This window comes from Gopherus flavomarginatus, chromosome 3 (assembly GCF_025201925.1).
Source record: "Gopherus flavomarginatus isolate rGopFla2 chromosome 3, rGopFla2.mat.asm, whole genome shotgun sequence".
Taxonomy (NCBI): domain Eukaryota; kingdom Metazoa; phylum Chordata; order Testudines; family Testudinidae; genus Gopherus; species Gopherus flavomarginatus.
In genome coordinates, this window is record NC_066619.1 from 132,516,234 (window position 1) to 132,537,716 (window position 21,483).

Genomic DNA, 21,483 nt, shown 5'->3' on the forward strand with positions numbered 1-21,483 from the left:
TCCAGTAGGGATTTTCTATAGTTGAGAAGATTATTTCTGGGGAGATATTTTTGATTAACAGGAGTTTGTTTTATTATAATCAGATTCATCAACACAAAAAGAATCAAATGTACAAAGGCAGTTCTGAGAGTATAATACTGACCTTGTAGTGACAGAGGCACAATGGCACTTTCACATTATAGCGCATCTTCTTTGATGCAAGAATGACTGCACACACAAAGACAGGTTTCTTATATTTTAATTGCTTCCAAGCCCGTGCACTGGTCATAAGCTATATTTTAAATGTAAAAGATTGACAAATTTATACTAATTATGCTTTCCTTTTTTTTCTTTTTTCTTTTCAAATTTAAACAAAAACAAAATCTGTTTCGGGGGGAAAAGTACCATTGGTGACACAGAATATTATTGTATGTCACTGAACAACAAATTGCAGGAGTCATGGAATTTTCTTACTAACTTAACTATCTCAAAGGCACAAAACCCCCTAAAGTGTCATCTTAAAATCCCTCTAACAATACTGGAACAAACTATTTGGTTTTATCAAGAGTATATCGGATCATACAGAAATGGAACTGGCTCAGCCAATCAGACAGCACGGATACTGTACACTTACAAATAGTTTTTTTTCTGCAGTTCTTTAGTTTCTAAATGATGCAGCTCCCTGTGCCTTGATTGGTTCTAATTGGTGGATGGACTGTATTAGCCAAAATAGAAGGATTTGCAAAATCATAGTACAACTCTTCTATAATGGTACAGCAAATATCCAAATCTCTGTGTTTTGATTGGCTACATTGATCTTCCTGCTCTGCCTGGCACCTCTCCTCAGGATTTTCAAGCTGTCTGCTAGCAACAAAGATATTGCCTGAGCTTCACATGCCCTTTAGCTGAAACCAGGAAACCTCCAGAATGTACATGAAAGAAAGGAGAGAAAGGGCTGGAAGACATATGAAAGGGGAATTGTTTTACAGGAGGAGGTGGAGAGAGACAGCCAAAAGGAAATAAGTGGGAGTCAGAAGTTCCTGCTATCTCCATTGTGACAAAGTATCACGAACTCCCAACAGTATTCTTTTTGAACTCCCAGCGCCTGGGGTCCTGTGGTTATGTCAGAATCCCAACCTCCCTTAAAAAAAAAATAATGTAAAAACTCTTAACAAGCACCCAAAGATCAGGCAGCAACTGAAAAGAACACAAGATTTATTCTTAAAGTCTCATGATATTTTGGGTCCTTACTTCAATACTTCGGGCTGGCAATACTGTGTAACTCAACCTTAAATGCCATCTTTTCAAAACACTGCCAACTCCTCCAAATGATTAGGACTGTTGTGAAGTCTACAGTGCAATTGAAAATGCATAAAAACTAAAAATCCAGTGGCAGCAGGCTGGAGAGAAGACGCCATCGTTCTGCACCAACTCAAGAGGCATGCACGTAACAATACCCTTGGAACAAGACAAAGTTCGAGAATAACATCCAGCATGTCCTGGGAGAATTCAGCACAAAGGATTATTAATTCAAACTGCTGTAGTGGCCACAGATGGCCAATGAGATGGCTCAATCCCTAGGGTCATTACCTTGAAAGCTATAATAGTAGAACAGAGCAGCTGCTAACACAGGCTGAAATGAACAGGGATGGATGGAAAAACAACTGAACTCAGCATTCTGATGCACCAGCATTTCCAATTCTCACAATGTTATTGCCAGTCTCATAATATTTGGTGTTTCTTCTGTCAAAGTTAGATTCAGGACTCACAATTTGTCAGACCACTCTGTTTTATTAGCAAAGCGCTCTGCTAATACATCCAGATAATGTGAGTGTCATGCAAGGCTTAAACTACTTTATTTATACAGATAAAAAGGGCGCAAACTTAACAAGATAACAAAGGGAACAGAACTGATAAGTTTACCTGGGCCTAGACACACATATCTTATTTCCTTATTAACTCTTACCGATCTCTTGCTAACGTCCCACCATTAGCTTAAGTGGACCCAGGGCCGGCGCTTCCATTTAGGTGACCTAGGCGGTTGCCTAGGGCACCAGGATTTGGAAGGGCAGCAGACTGCTCCGGTGGACCTCCCGCAGGCATTCCTGCGGACAGTCCGCTGGTCCCGTGGCTCCGGTGGACCTCCCGCAGGCATGCCTGCGGAGGCTCTGCTGGTCCTGTGGCTCCGGTGGAGCATCTGCAGGCAAGCCTGTGGCAGGTCCACTGGAGCCGCGGGACCAGCGGACCGTCCGCAGAAACGCCTGCGGGAGGTCCACCGGAGCCGCGGGACCAGCGAGCCAGCCCTGCGCCAAAAACCATGGCGCCGCTCCTGAGTGGACCCATTGTACCATACCTTAATGTTTCTATTTCTGACAACTTTATTTTAACATCTCTCATTCCTGCTTAAAGGAACATACAGCATTTCTTTAATCCATTCTATTTTTACAATCTAAATCATTCTACTTTCACAATCCCGCCTTTTGGTCAAGCTACGCAATAACCAACAATTACTGGGTTTCACATATTAACTGTTTTTTTGTTTATTAGCGATATTTAAAATTATTATATTAGTACTCTGGTTTGGGGCAGCTATTTGCGTGGCATGTTTTACACAATTTTGGATACAACATACAAAAATTATTAAGATTCCAAACAGGATAATCTAATTCATTCTACTTTCATACTTAGTAAAGCCCCAGCTCCTGGATTCAAGTAATTAAATGAGACTCTCAGCTCCCCCACCTTTTTTTTTAAAAAGGGTTAATCGCCTCATGGTTGCAGTAAAAATGTGACCCCCTAACAGCTCAAAAAACACAAAGCACATTAAAAAAACCCAAAGTAAATTATTTTTAAAATCTCATTATTTGCGTGGGATCTGACTTATGCTTTTTAAAATAGTTGGGCTTGGGAAAAGTTTTTAAAAAACCCAGTCTTTAGCTATAATATTGAATTTTTGAAAAACCAACACGCATGTAATTGCTGATAGGACTGTCAAGCGATTAAAAAAGTTAATCACGCTTAATCATGCAATTAATCGTGCTGTTAATAATAGAATACCATTTATTTAAATATTTTGATATTTTCTACATTTTCAAATATATTGATTTCAATTACAACAGAGAATACAAAGTGCTCACTTTAAATTTATTTTTATTACAAATATTTGCACTGTAAAAAAAAGAAATAGTATTTTTCAATTCACCTAATACAAGTACTGTAGTGCAATCTCTTTATCATGAAAGTTGACCTTGCAAATGTAAAATTATGTACAAAAAATTAACTGCATTCAAAAATAAAACAATGTAAAACTTTAGAGCCTACAAAATCACTCAGTCCTATTTCTTGTTCAGCCAATCACTCAGACAAACAGGGTTGTTTACATTTGCAGGAGATAATGCTGCCTACTTCTTGTTTACGTCACTTGAAAGTGAGAACAGGCATTCGCATGGCACTGATGTAGCCAGTGCTGCAAGATATTTACGTGCTAGATGCGCTAAAGGTTCATATGTCCCTTCATGTTTCAACCACTATTTCAGACTACATGAGTCCATGCTGATGATAGGTTCTGCTCGATAACAATCCAAAGTAGTCAATTAAATACTGATTTTCTTTTTTGGTGGTTCGGGTTCTGTAGTTTCCACATTGGAGTGCTGCTCTTTTAAGACTTCTGAAAGTATGCTCCACACCTCGTTCCTCTCAGATTTTGGAAAGCACTTCAGATTCTTGGGTACAGTGCTGTAGCTATCTTTAGAAATCTCACATTGGTACCTTCTTTGCGTTTTGTCAAATCTGCAATTAAAGTGTCCTTAAAACAAACTTGCTGGGTCATCATCCGAAACTTCTATAACATGACGTATATGGCAGAATGCGGGTAAAAAAGAGCAGGACTCCCCAAGGAGTTCAGTCACAAATTTAATTAATACATTATTTTTTTAACAAGTGTCATCAGCATGGAAGCATGTCCTCTAGAATGGTGGCCAAAACATGAAGGGGCATATGAATGTTTTTTAGTATATCTGGCACGTAACTCCTGTTCTCACTTTCAGGTAACATTGTAAATAAGAAGCAGACAGCAGTATCTCCCAAAATGTAAACTGCTTGTTTGTCATAGGGATTGGCTGAACAAATAGGACTGAGCAGACCTGTAGGCTCTAAAGTTTTACATTGTTTTGTTTTTGAGTGCAGTTATGTAATAACAACAACAAAAATCCACATTTGTAAGTTGCACTTTCATGATAAAGAGATTGCACTACAGAGCCTATATGAGGCAAATTGAAAAATACTATTTCTTTTATCATTTTTACAGTGCAAATATCTGTAGTGAAAAAAATAATAAAAAGTGAGCACGGTACACTTTGTATTCTGTGTTGTAATTGAAATTAATATATTTGAAAATAGAAAATATCCAAAAATATTTAATAAATTTCAGTTGCATTTCATTGTTTCACAGTGCAATTAAAACTGTGATTAATCACAATTAATTTTTTAATCGCGATTAATTTTTTTAGTTAATTGCATGAGCTAACTCCGATTAATCAACAGCCCTAATTGCTGAGGCTCTCAGGGCATCTGAGGGGCGAGTGAGGGTCAGGAGTAAGGACTGTACTGCATTTCTTAATGCACCACTACTTGAGACACTCATGCTAAATGCTTGTAGGAGACCAAACTTACACAGAGAATCTGCAGACTTCCAAGGAGGATTTTTATTGGCAATGAGGGTCTAAAGGAAATGATCATTGTCACTAAATGCCGATATGGGTACTAATTTGGATCTTTGCAGCCATCCCAAAAAAAAATCACACACAAAAATGTTCAGATCTATTTTATTTTCAGACTTGGGATCAATCAGCCACCCCACAAAACATTACAGACACTGACTATTGAGGCAGACAGGCACAAAGGTTACCTATATTTTTGGGACTTAAACCAAGAGGAGATGTTGCTGGTAAAGGTGGAGCCAGATATTAAGCAGACACTTTTCAGCAGGGTTCTACAGTGAATAAGGAGTTTCCCCATAGGAGGTTGGACAATGTAAAAAGAAGGGAGTTACAGAAAGGGAAATATAGCCTTGTGGTTAAGGCATTGACTTGTGACCCAGGAAATGTTTGTTCTATTCCTGGCTGTGCCACAAATGTCCATGTTATGTCAGCCCCCCACTGTGCACATCCATTATAAGACACTGTTTAATAGTATGACCACGTACTATTTTTTTCCATGGCATACTCTGGGGCTCAGTCAGGGTTGTGCAGTGAAGGAGACTGTTGTGCTCCTACCTTATTTGTTGCAAAGCTGCCAGGTGTACAGTGAAGGAGGAAGGGGATTACAGGATGATGGACAGTTTTGTGGTTAAGGAAGCTGAATGCTGTCCTGGGGGAATCAGATTCTATCCTGCCTCTGCCAGAGTTCCCTTGTGAAGCTGGGCAAGTTAATTAAAGCAAACTTTTCACAGGCGGTCACTAATTATGGATTCCTCATTTTCTGGGGGTCCAATGCAAGGCACCTGCGGCCTGAATTTCAGAAGCGCTGAGTGCTCCCATGGGGAATAACAGATGCTCAGTGCCTTTGAAAAAGTCAGGCCCCAAGTGGCTCAAAACAGGTATCCAAAATGAATGGACTCTTTTGCAAATTTTGCCCTTGATCTCTGTGTGTCTCAGTTCCCAGTCTGTAGTATGAAGATACTGCTACCTTAATACTGGTGCTTCCTGACTCCTGACCGCTTGATTCTACAACCTTAATAATATACTTTCAACTTCTTTTCTTTAACTGGTTTGCTGTGATATCCTTGACCCTGAGCTGCAGTGTTTATTGAGTCTAAAAGATGTAGTTATCTCCTTCACAGAAAGCAGCTGCCGGTTATTATAACAACTTTAACCACCCTGTTTTCATATTTAGGTCAGGTTGTTTCCAGAGCCCTCCTACAAAACAATATAGTTCTTAGTATAATGCCTCAGAGCCTTTTATTTTGTTTCCTCAGCTCATTATTGAAGTCTGGATTTCTAGTCCGTCAGTGCTGATTCTGGGGCTAGCATCACATCTGCAGCATTCAATCCTTGACTGGCCATGAAGCATGCCAAAGGGAGGAACAACAAAATGGGCGCTGCCACACTCGATCAGATCCATGGTTCATCTGACTGTGGCCAGTACCAGATGTTTCAGAGGAAGGTGCAAGTGACTGCATAGCGAAAAAGCATTAAATAATCTGCCTGAAAGGATGGGTCTTCCTAAATCCCCATCAGTTAAGCACTGTCTGATGGCCTGAACCATTATGGTGTTTATATCCTTCATTTAATAAAAAAAAAAATTAATCCTGTCAAAAGTAGTAATGAAGATCCTCTTCCTTACAAATCTCTTTGCCACACTGCATCTTGTGACAATGAGTTCCACGGGTTAACCATGAGACAATGTAACAGTCCCACACTAATGTTTCAGAACTCTTGCTACTCTAATATATCTAGTATTGCAGTGGGATAACTAGCTGAAAATCCATTCACAACCTGTGGATACAAATACATCCGACAAAGTGATGAATTTACAGATGGAGGCTTGAATTTCACCTTTTCAAAAATTTTGCATTTGAATCCCATTTAATTTGGGCAGGTCTGTAATCCTACTTCCACATTCCATATAGTTCTAATCATGTTTTCTGTCCATTCCAATTAACCACTTATACATAAAGAATAATCTCTGCTTTGGCCTCTTAGAAGTTTGGGGGCTCACCAAGAGAGCACAGCTGCAGAGGGAAACTTCAGAGAAAGAAATCCAGGTGTCCGGAATTGCCTTGGGAGTGGAAAGAGTGAGAGATGAAGAGGTCATGGCTGACTGGGTTTTTAGATGAGGGGGGCAGTCCAGAGGAAAAAGGAGAAAGATAGGGAGAGAGGAGCCAGGGTAGGAATGTACGTGAGGGAACATGTGGAACCTAAGGGTATGGCTACACTTGCTGCTGTACAGCACTGGGAGTTAAACCTGTCTTCATACAGCTGAGTAGGGAAAGCGCTGCAGTCTGTCCATACTGACAGCTACCAGCGCACTGTCATGGCCACATTTGCAGCATCTGCAGCGGCATTGGGAGCGGTGCATTATGGGCAGCTATCCCAGCGTTCAAACGGCTGCAATGTGCTTTTCAAAAGGGGGAGTGGGGTGGAGTGTGACAGGGAGTGTGGGGGAGAGAGACAGTGAATTTTTGGAGCCGTCACTCTGTTAGCAGCTGCCTTGCAAGTTCCGACCCCCTCCCACACCCCTCTCTTGCTCACTGAACGCAAATAGCCCTCTTTGTTTTTCTCCTCACAGACCAGATAAGCAGCCTCCTCGAAACGGACCCCGCCCCCCGCAAGCCGTGCTGCTTCTCTCTCCCCTCTCTTCAAGCAAACACTAGCTGTGGGCATTCCAAAGGGAGCTCATTCACAGCAAACAGGAGCTGTGTTTGTTTTTCTGATAAGCAGCTCCGGGAGCCCCGAGTTCACAACAAAACAAACAGAGGCATCACAACAAAACAAAGAGAGTTATCTTTACTTACAAGCATTATGGGAAGCTTCCAGAGGTCAGTTCAGCGTAGTAAGATTATTCTCTGTTTACACTGGCACCCCAGAGCTGCAAGAGCAGCGCTATTCTCTTTATTCCTCTCGTGGAAGTGGAGTACAACCAGAGCTGTAGCCAGGGAGATACAGCGCTGTATATGCCTTGCCAGTGTGGACGGGGAGTGAGTTACAGAGCTGTAAAGCCACCACCAGCGCTGCAACTCTCAAGTGTAGCCAAGGCCTAAGGGACAGGATGGCAGGGAATTTGGCGATAAGGAAGGGATACAGGGAGAACAAAGGTTCAGGGAAACATTACCTGATGGAAGGAGGATGCAGAAGGTGGGGATGGGAAGGGGAAGTTTATCTGTTGAGAGGAGTGGAGGCAGAAAGAAAGAGGAAATGATGTGGAGAAGGGCAGTGAGGCAAGTGGAGTAGAGGAAGAGAGCAGAGGGAGGCAAAAAGATTAGTGAAACAAGCACAGTGCTTAGTCAAGTGTGCGAGAAAAGTATTCTGATATTTTCTTTACATAAGGCGACCAGAATCTTTTGCTTCCAGTTGACAGTCTCAGGCGACAGAAGGGACTGAGCTTGCACAAACAATAGCTGTAGTGCGGTGCTCTGTCACATAACATGAGCACAGGTGAACATAAGCGCTATCATTGCCATGATTGAGGCTCAGGAGATTTGTAGATTCAGGGCTTGTCTACATCAGAAAGTTGCAGCGCTGGTGAGGGAGTTACAGCGCTGCAACTTAGGAGGTGTACACATCTGCAGGGCACCACCAGCGCTGCAACTCCCTGTTTGCAGCGCTGGCCGTACTCCCGTTTTGTCTCGGGTGTAGAGGATCCAGCGCTGGTGATCCAGCACTGGTAATCAAGTATAGACACTTACCAGCGCTTTTCTTGACCTCCGTGGAATAAGCAGGTATCCCAGCATACCTGAGGAAGCCTCTGGTAATCAAGCTGGTCTCCTTCCCCGGCTTGCTCTCGCGTTCCCCAAACCCCGAGCAAGAAGGTCTCCTTCCCTGCAGTTTGCAGGGTGGTTCGGGGAACGCGAGAGCAAACCGGGAAAGGAGACCAGCTTCGCCGCGGTTTGCTCTCGCGTTCCCCGAACAAGCAGGTCTCCTTCCCTGCGGTTTGCAGGGTGGTTCGGGGAACGCGAGAGCAAACCGCGGCGAAGCTGGTCTCCTTTCCCGGTTTGCTCTCTCGTTCCCCGAACCCCCGAGCAAGCAGGTCTCCTTCCCTGCGGTTTGCAGGGTGGTTCGGGGAACGCGAGAGCAAACCGTGGCGAAGCTGGTCTCCTTTCCCGGTTTGCTCTCGCGTTCCCCGAACCCCCGAGCAAGCAGGTCTCCTTCCCTGCGGTTTGCAGGGTGGTTCGGGGAACGCGAGAGCAAACCGCGGCGAAGCTGGTCTCCTTTCCCGGTTTGCTCTCGCGTTCCCCGAACCCCCCTTGAAGCCGCCCAACAGCGCTGCAGTGTGGCCACATCTAACACCACTTGCAGCGCTGGTTGCTGTAAGTGTGGCCACTCTGCAGCGCTGGCCCTATACAGCTGTACTAATACAGCTGTAACAACCAGCGCTGCAAAATTTTAGATGTAGACATGGCCGTAGAAATATAGGCTCTGATTCTTATGTAATTGGTAGCACACAGCATCTTAATGTAGCCTAGAGGATAATGGCCCCTTGAACTGTGAACTGGCTCATCAGGAATTTGTAAAGCAAGTCTTTTCCTGTGGCTGTAAAGGCAGCCAGAATTTGAATGACAACTGTACAGTTAAGAGGAAAGCATTCTAAGATGTTTGATAACTGGTAAGATTAGACTGTTCATTGGGATACAGATGTCAGTTACTGCCCTCAAAGAATCAACACAGGGTCCGAATAAAGGTTATTCAGGTGCCCTAACTGTATTTCCATACCAAACATTTTAGTTTCTTTTCCAAATTCAGGATGAATTTCCTGGCTCTCTCATTTCTTTTCAAAACAAACATTTTGTAGGGATTTTTTTTTTTTTTTTACCCTCAAGTTGCTGAGATGTAACCTTCTACCTTCACATGGAGTTATCTGGATTGTTTTCTTTTTTAATTTTCTTTTAAAAAAATACATTGAAACTACAAAGGGGTGTGCCTAAATGTAAAAGAGAAGAATATTTAACCAATAGCTATCTGATTTCCATAAATACTTACATACTCCAGGTTTCCAAATCCGCATAAATAAGCGACTTTTCAATTAGTGAGTAGACTCAGGAAGTGTCTTGTCATGTTTAGTTTTGCTTTTGAAAAGTTTTGAGAAGCTGAAGGAATGGGATTTGGCTAAGGAAAGCACCAAGGTAGCAGGAGGATAAGTGGAATTGCCTCCTGCAGGATACCCTGAGAGGGTGAACTCCTTTCTGCTCCCTACAGCAGGTCTATCTGCTCACTCCCTATTTCCCAGACAGCTTCCTGCTCTGTGAAATACATGGGGGGAGAGGAGGAGGGGACAGCCTTGGACAGGTATTGAGCTCTAGTGATGTCTTTTTCAACATCTGTTTTTAAAGCCTCTTGGAAAGAGCCCTCTGACAAGACTCAGACTTTATTAGCTTTAAACAAGACAAGGAGGAGAAATTTTGTTTTTTTCCCTAACAACTTTATAAGTGCATGTTTGCATGCTTCAACAGGACTGGGGAAGATACCATTTGCCTGCAATCTGCTTTATCCTTCTGGCCTTCAACTAGTGCCCATTTTCACAGTTGTGGCAAAACATGCTGAAACTTATTTCACTTATTGTCAATTTCTTTAAACAGAATTCACCATTTTGTTAACCTTCTGGACAAATGCACCTCTTTCTCACAGCTAATCACCTCAACCCCTCCATCCTTTTCAGGGCAATCGCCCTTTCCTGATTGGCTCAGGAATAAGGGGCTGCTTTTTAACACCCAACAAAAAAACAGACTTGGAGTGGTTGGGAGACTTCACATGTATTCTGTGAAGTCCCTGAGACACACAACCTGGAATTGGGTGCTGAAGTGATTGAGCCAAGCAAAAGACGAATGAATGGAATGCCCATCCCAAGTCAAACTAAGTTTGGCTTTGTTTCTGAAAGTTATTAGCAGCATATGGCTAAGAAGCTGTCTTAGTTTACTTTAATAACATCTGCTTTCCCCCCCACCCTTGCTTAGAACATCAACCCTTGCTTGTGTGTAATTTCATAGTAGTCTGGCATGTCCACAATTTCAAAAACTGAAGAAAAGGCATGCAAGTTTGTCCTGTGATTTTTAAAAGGCTTTCAATATGGTAGCGGAGAGGATCTTCCAGGCTCAGAGCCTCTTCCCAACCAACCCCAAAAGTGGTGCTTGGTTAAACAGAAATGCCAGACAAATGCTGCCTTCCCAGTTGGTCAGTGGCCTCTGTAAGTTCATACCCATGCTTTGGCAAGGCTGTATTTGAGACTGAGAGAGCTAAAGAAAATTAATTTCCATCCGTGACACCCCCCCCACATACACTTCAACTAAGGAGCACCCTGGTCCATTTTTCTCCCAGGATAAAGATTGGGAGAGCCATAGAATACATGAAATTAGCCAATTGTTTACTGGCATCTTTTTCTTAATACAGCTGGTCCACTTTCCCATGGTACCAGTACCTTCAGGTCAGACAGTGTGGTCTTGCAACATTTTTAGAGAATTTGATTTACAAGAAAGGCAGTAAAACTGAATAGGAGAGATGGCTTCTGGACTAAAAGGAAACTAAGAATTAACTAGTTTATACTTCAGAGGGGTAGCTATGTTAGTCTGGATCTGTAAAAGCAGCAAAGAGTCCTGTGGCACCTTACAGACTAACAGACATTTTGGAGCATGAGCTTTCGTAGGTGAATATCCACTTCGTCGGATGCATGTAGTGGAAATTTCCAGGGGCAGGTATATATATGCAAGCAAGAAGCAAGCTGGAGATAACGAGGTTAGTTCAATCAGGGAGGATGAGGCCCTGTTCTAGCAGTTGAGGTGTGAAAACCAAGGGAGGAGAAACTGCTTTTGTAGTTGGCAAGCCATTCACAGTCTTTGTTTAATCCTGAGCTGATGGTGTCAAATTTGCAGATGAACTGAAGCTCGGCAGTTTCTCTTTGAAGTCTGGTCCTGAAGTTTTTTGGCTGCAGGATGGCCACCTTAAGATCTGCTATTGGGTATTCTTTCCTCCAGAGGAGTGGGTTTGGGTTTTGGACTGAGGTATGGACAGGCAACCCCAATTTGTACTAAAATAAGAGTTTATTTGAGCTACTGTTTGAATGGTACCTTAAAGCAGAAAGATTAAAATACAGACACACACATAGGGCGGGGAAAGAAGTTGATAAAATTATGGTGGGGAAGTGCCTAGAGCAGTGGTCCTCAACCTTTCTGTGGCCAGTCGCATATTCATGTTTTCAGAAGAGCGTGGTGGGCGCCAACAATTTTACAAGGCTTCTTTTATATTTGTACATTAAGTAATGCAAAAAACATATTTAATATTACATAACATATGAATCCAGAGAGAAGAGAGAAGCCAGAGAAAAGCCATGAGGCCAGAGAACACTGGTGCCCGCAACCCTGGAGTTTTCTGTCCCCAGCAGGCACGGGTCCCCAGATTCTCTTCTCTGCTGGGCACTAGGTGGACCCTGTACCTGCCAGGCACCAAGAACACCAGTGCCTGTAGCCCCAGAGTTCTCTGTCCCCAGCAGGCGTGGGGCCGCGGCTTCTCTCCGGCTTAAGCCGTGGCCCCACACCTGCCAGGGACCGAGAACACCGGCGCCCACAGCCCCAGAGTTCTCTGTCCCTGGCAGGCGTGGGGCTGTGGATTCTCTCCCCTGCTGGGTACTAGGTGGGCCCCGCACCTGCCGGGCACTGAGAACACCAGTGCCTGCAGCCCCGGAGTTCTCTGTCCCCGGCAAGTGTGGGGCCGCGGCTTCTCTCCGGCTTAAGCCATGGCCCCACACCTGCCAGGGACCGAGAACACCGGTGCCCGCAGCCCCAGAATTCTCTGTCCCTGGCAGGCGTGGGGCCGTGGTTTCTCTCCCCTGCTGGGCACTAGGCGGGCCCCACACCTGCCGGGAACAGAGAACACCGCGCCCGCAGCCTGAGTTCTCTATCCCCGGCAGGTCCCCTGCTGGGCACTAGGTGGGCACACATAAATGCCCCGGCGGGCGCCATGGCACCCGCCGGCACCATGTTGGGGACCACTGGCCTATATGATGGACATGTTCAATTATTAAATAGTATTAGGATGCAATTGAAATCAAGTATTACAATTGTTGAACATTTATTACCACATATTCCTTTTAAACCACTCCCCCTAGGGAGCCCTTAAGCAGATTACCAAGAATAAATTTATTAATAGCTCCTAGACTATTGGTAATTTCTCACTGGTAACAGGGTTAGCAGGGGTGAGGAATGGCTCTGAGAAATACTGGAAATTGTTGATGTTATGTACACAGCCCAGCAGACAGAGGACTCATAGGTAGGTAGGTAGTAAGTATTTATTCAATATGTTTGCCCACAAAAGACATTGCATTTGACAAATTTCTCTGAATGGCAGCACGTATGAGGACTTCCTTTGGTTTGTTAGTTAGTAAAGACAATTGTCAGTTTTAAGATGTTCCCAGAAACACTGAACATGCATGACAACTGTGTTGTTGCCTAATGATACTCCAAACAAGAGATGAGTTCATAATGAATCATGTTGTACTTTGGTAACACGTTTGGTGATGATCTGTAAAGTTGTTTACATTTTCTAAAGAAACAAGTTAAAAAATTAGGCGTGTTGGATTTCCTGATAAAAACAAAGATAAAACTCAGCAAGAGCCTTGGAGAAATTTCTCATCGTCTGGACTTGAATTCTGTTCATTTAGTTTTTCTGCCCACTTCAGAATCTGCTTCTGAACAGATTCCTGCACAATTTTGGTGATAAAAGATTCCTCCTTTTAACTAAAAATGGCATCCTAAAGACAGCCCATGATCTGGAAGGATCTGAAATAAAGGCAAGGATTTGTAGTACCCCAAACAAGAACTGAGAAAAATGAGCATCTCCACTGCAGTTCTTTACTCCGCTTGACCCAGGGCTAGCTGGGGTAGGAGTCGAATGTCCTTACTACCGAACAGGAGGCTGACCCCTAGATATTACTTCTTACTGCTGTATCCAGCAAATAAAATGGTGAGTGGAGTTTTTCCAATACAAACAGAGAAAAAAAAGATTTAGCTTGAGTGTTTAGCCAAAATATCTAAATTAAATCTTAGGTAACTGTAGCTACAGATATAGAATCATCCAGAAAGACTCTAAGTGTACATGCAGTGAATATCGAAAGAATTGGCAACGATTTGATTAATACAGTGTTAGAAAGTGTGGTTTAAATTACTTACATTGTGCAGCTGGCAGAAATAGCAGCTGAGAGACTTACTGTACAGACTTCTGGAGAAATACTGAACGTGTCTGGCACACAACTAGACAGTCACGTGACAGTGTCCCCATTTAAACAGAGAGGAAGGCAGTGCTACTTGCTACAGGGCTGCAGTCACATCAGTGCTGACACAAGGGATCCAGTTCTCATTTAGAGCAAGGCTCCTTTACACAGCCAATTACATCAACATGCACTTCTAAGCGCCTTTACCCCAGTACACTGCAAGCTAGCTTTAATGTAACTGAGAATCAGGCTCTGTATGTCCTTCGAGCAGTGGAAAAAGCACTTACCTGTTTCTGAAGGTTTCTGTGTTTCTGATCCACCAAACTGAAATTCATATTTGGCCTTGGCAACACTCTGGGAATGAGCCAATGCATCGTTACCCCAAACAAACACTTCTGCCTGTAGAGTGAAAACAAAAACAGGGTTAGTCTTTCACTTAACACAAGGAACGTTAATATGGAATCATTCCGCAGGTCATCAGACTACAGATTGTCAAAATCACTTTGCACGGAGCAAACCCTTCCGCCTCGGAAGCCAACGGGAGGAGAGTCATGCCAAGGGACTTTTGAGAAGTCCATCTCTAAGTCTTACAGCCAAGATTTTCAGCAGTGAGCAGTGATTATGGGGCCCCAACTTGCAGCACCTTAAAGGGGCTTAGTTAACAGAGGGTGGGTACTCAAAGTCAGTGACCACTTTCAAAGAACCCTGGCCCATGCATATAGCTTTAGGTACCCAGATTTGAAAACCGGACCCCAAGTCACTGTAGGAACAACTATTGAAAGGCACATTAAAATCTTCTTTATGTGACACAGCATGGCCAGAGGGCAGCAGGAGAGTGTTAGCAGGGAGCCTTATTCCCTGCAAAAGGGAGGAAGGTTTATTATAGATTAACTAGAGCACCTGAAGCCAATTAGAGCACCAGCAGTCAGTCATGTGATAAAAACCCCCTGCTTCAGTCAGACAGTGTGGGAGTTGGAGCAGGAAGGTTTGGCTGGAGCAGAGAGCAGTTTGAAGGAGTTGGAACAGAGAGACCAGAAGGAAAGTTTGGAGGAGTGCTGAGAAATCCAAAAGAAACCCTAGGTAAGGGGCACCTGGCTTGTGTAAAAGGAGGGCTAGAAGCCCCTTCCCAAGCTGAAGGGCAGGAGACGGAAGTAGCCCAGGGGGAAGAACCGCTAGTTCAAGTGGTTCACCACAAACCTCAGGGCCCCTGGGTTGGGACCTGGAGAAGAGGGCGGGCCCAGGTCCCTCCCTCTCCACTCCCCTCCTCAAGGACACTAGTGGGGTAATTAAAATACCGGTTCAGAGGCAAGCAATGGTGCCCTGAACCTTCCCCAAAGAAGAGAAAGCGCAAGACCCAGCATAACAGTGCCGGCAATTTGCCACATTTAAAAATTACCATTCTCCCAATTGAGGAGGACGCATACGTTTTTCAAGATGAATTTTGCAACACTGAATAAATAGTACCTTCTGTACCAGGTGATATTGCTTTGTAGTAGGTTTTGGGCACTGGATTCCTTCTGTCATGTGTGACTGTACATGTAACAGAATTATAAGCAATGGGGGAAGAGAGAAATGATCAACTATAAAGATTACTGATTAGTGAGTTTTGCTCCCAATTCATCTTTCCACTTTGGGGGCATAAAAGGTGGACACTAAGAAAAGGTATGACTAAGAGAGTTCAAAATTTACTCCATATTAAAATAAGGCCTTGTTTTGTGGAGAAATTAGTGTTGCAATCTACTGAACATGCAGGACTACAGCTTGCTAAATGTGGGTACCCACTAAGGCTCATAAAAGACATAGGGTATGTCTATACTACGGGATTACTCCAATTTTACAGAATTCGATTTTTGGAAACAGACTGTATAAAGTCGAGTGCATGCAGCCACACTAAGCATATTAATTCGGCGGTGTGCGTCCACGTACTGAGACTAGCGTCGACTTCCGGAGCGTTGCACTGTGGGTAGCTATCCCATAGTTCTCGCAGTGTCCCTCACCCATTGGAATTCTGGGTTGAGATCCCAATGCCTGATGGGGCAAAAACATTGTCGTGGGTGGTTCTAGGTACATGTCATCAGTCCCCCCTCTCCCTCCCTGCCTCCCTGAAAGCAACGGCAGACAACTATTTCATGCCTTTTTTCCTGGGTTACCTGTGCAGACGCCATACCACGGCAAGCATGGAGCCCGCTCAGCTCAACGCAGCAGTCATGAACATTGTAAACACCCCGCGCGTTATCATGCAGTTTATGCTGAACCAGAACCTGCAAAACCAGATGAGGAGGCAGCAGCAGCACGGTGACGAGAGTGATGAGGACATGGACACAGAGATCATAGATTCATAGATTCTAGGGTCAGAAGGGACCAATGTGATCATCTAGTCCGACCCCCTGCACAAAGCAGGCCACAGAACCCTACCCATCCACTTCTATAACAAACCCCTAACCTATGACTGAGTTATTGAAGTCTTCAAATTGTGGTTTGAAGACCTCAAGCTGCAGAGAATCCACCAGCAAGTGACCCATGCCCCACGCTGCAGAGGAAGGTGAAAAACCTGCAGGGCCTCTGCCAATCTGCCCTGGAGGAAAATTCCCTCCCGACCCCAAATATGGCGATCAGCTAAACCCTGAGCATGTGGTCAAGACTCACCAGCCAGCACTCAGAAAAGAATTCTCTGCAGTAACTCAGATCCCATCCAATCCAACATCCCATCACCAACCATGGTGTTAATAGGGCAGGTTCATGCCATGGAACGCTGATTCTGGACCTGGGAAACAACCACGGACTGGTAAGTGTTGCAGGTGTGGGACGATTCCCAGTGGCTGCAAAACTTTCGTATGCGTAGGGCCACTTTTATAGAACTTTGTGACTTGCTTTCCCCTGCCCTGAAGAGCCAGAATACCAAGATGAGAGCAGCCCTCACAGTTGAGAAGTGAGTGGCGATAGCCCTCTGGAAGCTTGCAATGCCAGACAGCTACTGGTCAGCCGGGAATCAATTTGGAGTGGACAAATCTACTGAGAGGGCTGCTGTGATGCAAGCCAAAGGAATCACTGAGCTGCTGCTACCAAAGGTAGTGACTCTGGGACATGTGCAGGTCATATAGGATGGCTTTGCTGCAATGGGATTCCCTAACTGTGGTGGGGCAATAGATGGAACCCATATCCCTATCTTGGCACCGGAGCACCAAGGCAGCCAGTACATAAACTGCAAGGGGTACTTTTCAATGGTGCTGCAAGCACTGGTGGATCACAAGGGACGTTCACCAACATCAACGTGGGATGGCCGGGAAAGGTTCATGACGCTCCCGTCTTCAGGAATTCTGGTCTGTTTAAATGGCTGCAGGAAGGGATTTACTTCCCAGACCAGAAAATAACTAACTGTTGAGGATGTTGAAATGCCTAGAGTTATCCTTGGGGGACCCAGCCTACCCCTTAATGCCCATGAAACTATACACAGGCAGCCTGGACAGTAGTCAGGAGCTGTTCAACAACAGGCTGAGCAAGTGTAGAATGGTGGTTGAATGTGCAATTGGCCATTTAAAGGGACGCTGGTGCACATTACTGACTCGCTCAGACCTCAGCCAAACCAATATCCCCATTGTTATTACTGCTTGCTGTGTGGTCCACAATCTCTGTGAGAGTAAGGGGGAGACCTTTATGGCAGGGTGGGAGGTTGAGGCAAATCACCTGGCCGCTGATTACACGCAGCCAGACACCAGAGCGATTAGAAGAGCACACCAGGAAGCGCTGCACATCAGAGAAGCTTTGAAAACCAGTTTCATGACTGGCCAGGCTATGGTGTGAGAGTGCTGTTTGTTTCTCCTTGATGAAAACCTGCCTCTTTGATTGACTCATTCCCTGTAAGCAACCCACCCTCCCCGCTTCGATCACAGTTTGCTTTCAAAGGAAATAAAGTCACTATTGTTTAAAAATCATGTATTCTTTAATAATTGATTATAAAAATAGGGAGAGAACTGACAAGGTAGCCCAGGTGGGGTGTGGGAGGAGAGGAGGAGGGAAGGAAGGAAAAGGCAACTTCAAAACTTGTTGAATGACAGCCTTTTGCTTGGGCTGTCCACTAGGGTGGAGTGGCAGCGTGCATGGAGCCTCCCCCTCTGCGTTCTTGGGCATCTGGGTGAGGAGGCTATGGAACATGGGGAGGGCGGTTAAACAGGGGCTGCAGTGGCACTCTGTGATCCTGCTGCCATTCCTGAAGCTCCACCAGACGCCAGAGGATGTCCGTTTGATCCCGCAGTAGCTCCAGCGTTGCATCCTGCCTCCTCTGATCTTCCTGCTGCCACCTCTCATCTCGAGCATCTCTCCTGTCCTCACGTTCGTTGGCCGCTTTCCTGTATTGCGATACTGTGTCCTTCCATTCATTCAAATGAGCTCTTTCACTGTGGGTCGACTGCATGATCTCACAGAACATTTCATCTTGCGTGCGATTTTTTCACTGCCTTATCTGAGATAGCCTTCAGGATGGAGGAGGGATGCTTGAAAAATTTGCAGCTGCAGGAGGGAGGAAAAAAGGGAGAGAGCTATTTAAAAAGATACATTTTAGGGAACAATGAGTATACTCTTTCACGGTGAACAACACTATTCACATCACATAGCACAAAGTCACATTTTGCATCTTAATATTGACTGCCTGTGGCTTTGATGTTAGAGATCACAGACGCAGGGCCAGGCAACATTGAATTCGGCTTGCATGCGATGCGGCTATGGTAAGCCATTGTCTTCCGGTTTCTGCAACTTTCATAAAAGCAGCGCCCTCCTTTCCCATACCAAGCAAAGCCAGTTGAGTGCTGCAGTTTTCGTGTTAACATGCAGCAGTAGAAACCAAATTAACCCCCTCCTCCATCCAATTCTCTGGGATGATCACTTTACCCTTCCCCCCACTGCGTGGCTGGTATCAGGGAAGATCCCTGCTAGCCAAATGCAAACAGCTCAGCGCCAATGCCCGCCCTCGGCTCAGCCTGGCTAACTGCAGGGAACGATTTCTTTGCAGCCACAGACAAACAGCCCCATAGGAACGGCCACCTCTGTCCCCTTAATTAAATTCCCCTATTTCAACCAGGTTACCATGAACGATATCACTCTCCTGAGGATAACACAATGAGATAAAGAACGGATGTTGCTTGAATGCTAGCAAACACCGGGACCATACGCTGCCATGCTTTGTCATGCAATGATACCAGATTACTTGCTACTAGCATGGCATGGTAAAGTGTCCTACCATGGAGGACGGAATAAGGCTGCGCTGCCCAGAAACCTTCTGCAACGACTTTTGGAGTACCTCCAGGAGAGCTTCATGGGGATGTCCCTGGAGGATTTCTGCTCCATCCCCAGACACATTAACAGACTTTTCCAGTAGCTGTACTGGCTGCGAATGCATCCCAAGTCCTCAGTGCAAATTAATCATTAAAAAACATTTACTTTTAAACCATGTTTTATATTTACAAAGGTACACTCACCAGAGGTCCCTTCATGGTACAGGATACTGCCTTGGGAGGGTTGGGAGGCTACTTCAGTCAGGCTGAAAAAAAGATCCTGGCTGTTGGGGAGAACAGTGTGCTGTGTGCTCTTCGCGAGCTCGTCCTCCTCCTCCTCCTCATCATCAACTTCCCAGTCCACAAAATCCTCAGGCATGGCTGAGAGTACCCTCTCCTCGGAATCCATGGTCGGGGTGGGATAGTGGTGGTGCCCCCCCCCTTTGAATTACATGCAGCTCAGCTTAGAAGTGGCATGTCTGTGGCTCTGCACCAGACCGTCCATTTGCTTCTTTCGTTTTCTAGTAGGCTTGTCTGAGCTCTTTAATTTTCACGTGGCACTGTACTGAGTCCCTACTGTGTCCTCTCTCCATCATGCCCTTGGAGACTTTTTCAAATGTTTTGGCATTCTGTCTTTTGGAACGGAGTTCTGCTAGTACGGAATCCTCTCCCCATACAGCGATCAGATCAAGTATCTCCTGTACAGTCTATGCTGGAGCTCTTTTTCGATTCTCGGACCGCATGGTTACCTATGCTGATGAGCTCTGCATGGTCACCTGTGCTGATCAGCTCTCCATGCTGGGCAAACAGGAAATGAAATTCAAAAGTTCGTGGGGCTTTTCCTGTCTACCTGGCCAGTGCATCCGAGTTCAGATTGCTGTCCAGAGCGGTCACAATGGTGCACTGTGGGATAGCTCCCGGAGGCCAATACCGTTGAATTGCGTCCACACTAACCCTAATTTGAACCGGCAATGTCGATTTCAGCACTGCTCCACTCGTCAGAGAGGAGTACAGAAATTGATTTTAAAAGCCCTTTATGTCGAAGTAAATGGCTTCGTTGCATGGACAGGTGCAGGGTTAATTCAGTTTAGCGCTGCTAAATTCGACCTAAACTCGTAGTGAAGACCAGGCCTTAGAAACACAAACTTCATTATAAGGATCTATATTGATGGGGCTATTTAATCACAGAATCTAGAGATGGAGAGGACCTTTTGAATGGAATCCTGGCCCCGCTGAAGTCAATGGAAGTTTTGCAGCTGACTTCAGCAGGTTCACGATTTCACCCATTATGTTTTCTGCAATGGATAGATGGGCAGATGAGCACCTCATCCCACATTCCAAAACAGCTGCTGCAGTCTTTTCTGGCCACTCCTCTCCTACCCCACCCCTAACTTTCTTCTTCTGAGACAGCTTTGCTGAATTAGCCTCAGCATTTTGGTGATTGGTGTATAAAATTCTACACAGAGAGTCATGAGTATTTGAACAGTAAAAAGAACAAGAGTCTCAAGAGGGAAGCATTTTAGGAGACCTGATCCAGCAGAATAGTTATTAACAGTGAACCTCCTGAAGTTGCCCGATCAAGTCAGCTGCATACTACACCCAGCTACAAAAATGTATAACAAAAGATTTGTCCAAATGATTAAACAAGCTATGCATTCTTTTACTTGGATTAGACATGCTTCTCATTGTACAGTTGTGGCATGCACACAAATGAGGCCTCTTTACATGTAGAGAAAAACTGCATGTACCTGGTTTGACTTCCTAAAAATGTAACAGGTGCCACTTGAGCAACAGGTGCCAGTAGATCAATAGGTGATGAAAGTCAAAGTCTTTAAACCAGTATATTCGCTCTTCACTACCCTAAGGAGTTAGATGGGATACTACCCATACAGGACCAGTATCAAATTGAGCCATACTCTCAGGAAAGAAATTCTTGTTCCAGTTCACTACAGCATCATCCAACAAGAGCCAGAAATTCCTGTCATTTTAATTCACAGGCTAAGATTTATAAAAATAGGTGCCTAAAATTAGACTAAGAGCTTCCTTCAGATACTTAAAAAAAACAGCAGAGTGCTCAACATTCTTGGAAACAATATGGCCACTTACTCAGGTGTCTAAGTATAGAGTTGGGCTACAATTCTTATTTGCTAGGGCTGTCGATTAGTCGCAGTTAACTCATGCAATTAACTCAAAAAAATCACAATCACAATGTTAAACAATAGAATACCAATTAAAATGTATTAAATATTTGTGCATGTTTTTCTACATTTTCAAATATATTGATTTCTGTTACAACACAGAACACAAAGTGTATAGTGCTCACTTT

The 21,483-nt window shown here is 44.5% G+C and overlaps 1 protein-coding gene across 2 annotated transcripts in view; it reads right to left on the reverse strand.

The window, feature by feature from the left end:
* The window catches only part of PSD3 (pleckstrin and Sec7 domain containing 3), a 155,780-nt gene that overhangs the window by 126,775 nt on the left and 7,522 nt on the right, over positions 1-21,483 (reverse strand). For both annotated transcript variants that reach the window (XM_050944334.1, XM_050944336.1), the window contains exon 2: positions 14,178-14,289. In XM_050944334.1, the coding sequence (XP_050800291.1) occupies positions 14,178-14,289 (112 nt within the window). The remainder of the gene's footprint in view (positions 1-14,177; positions 14,290-21,483) is intronic.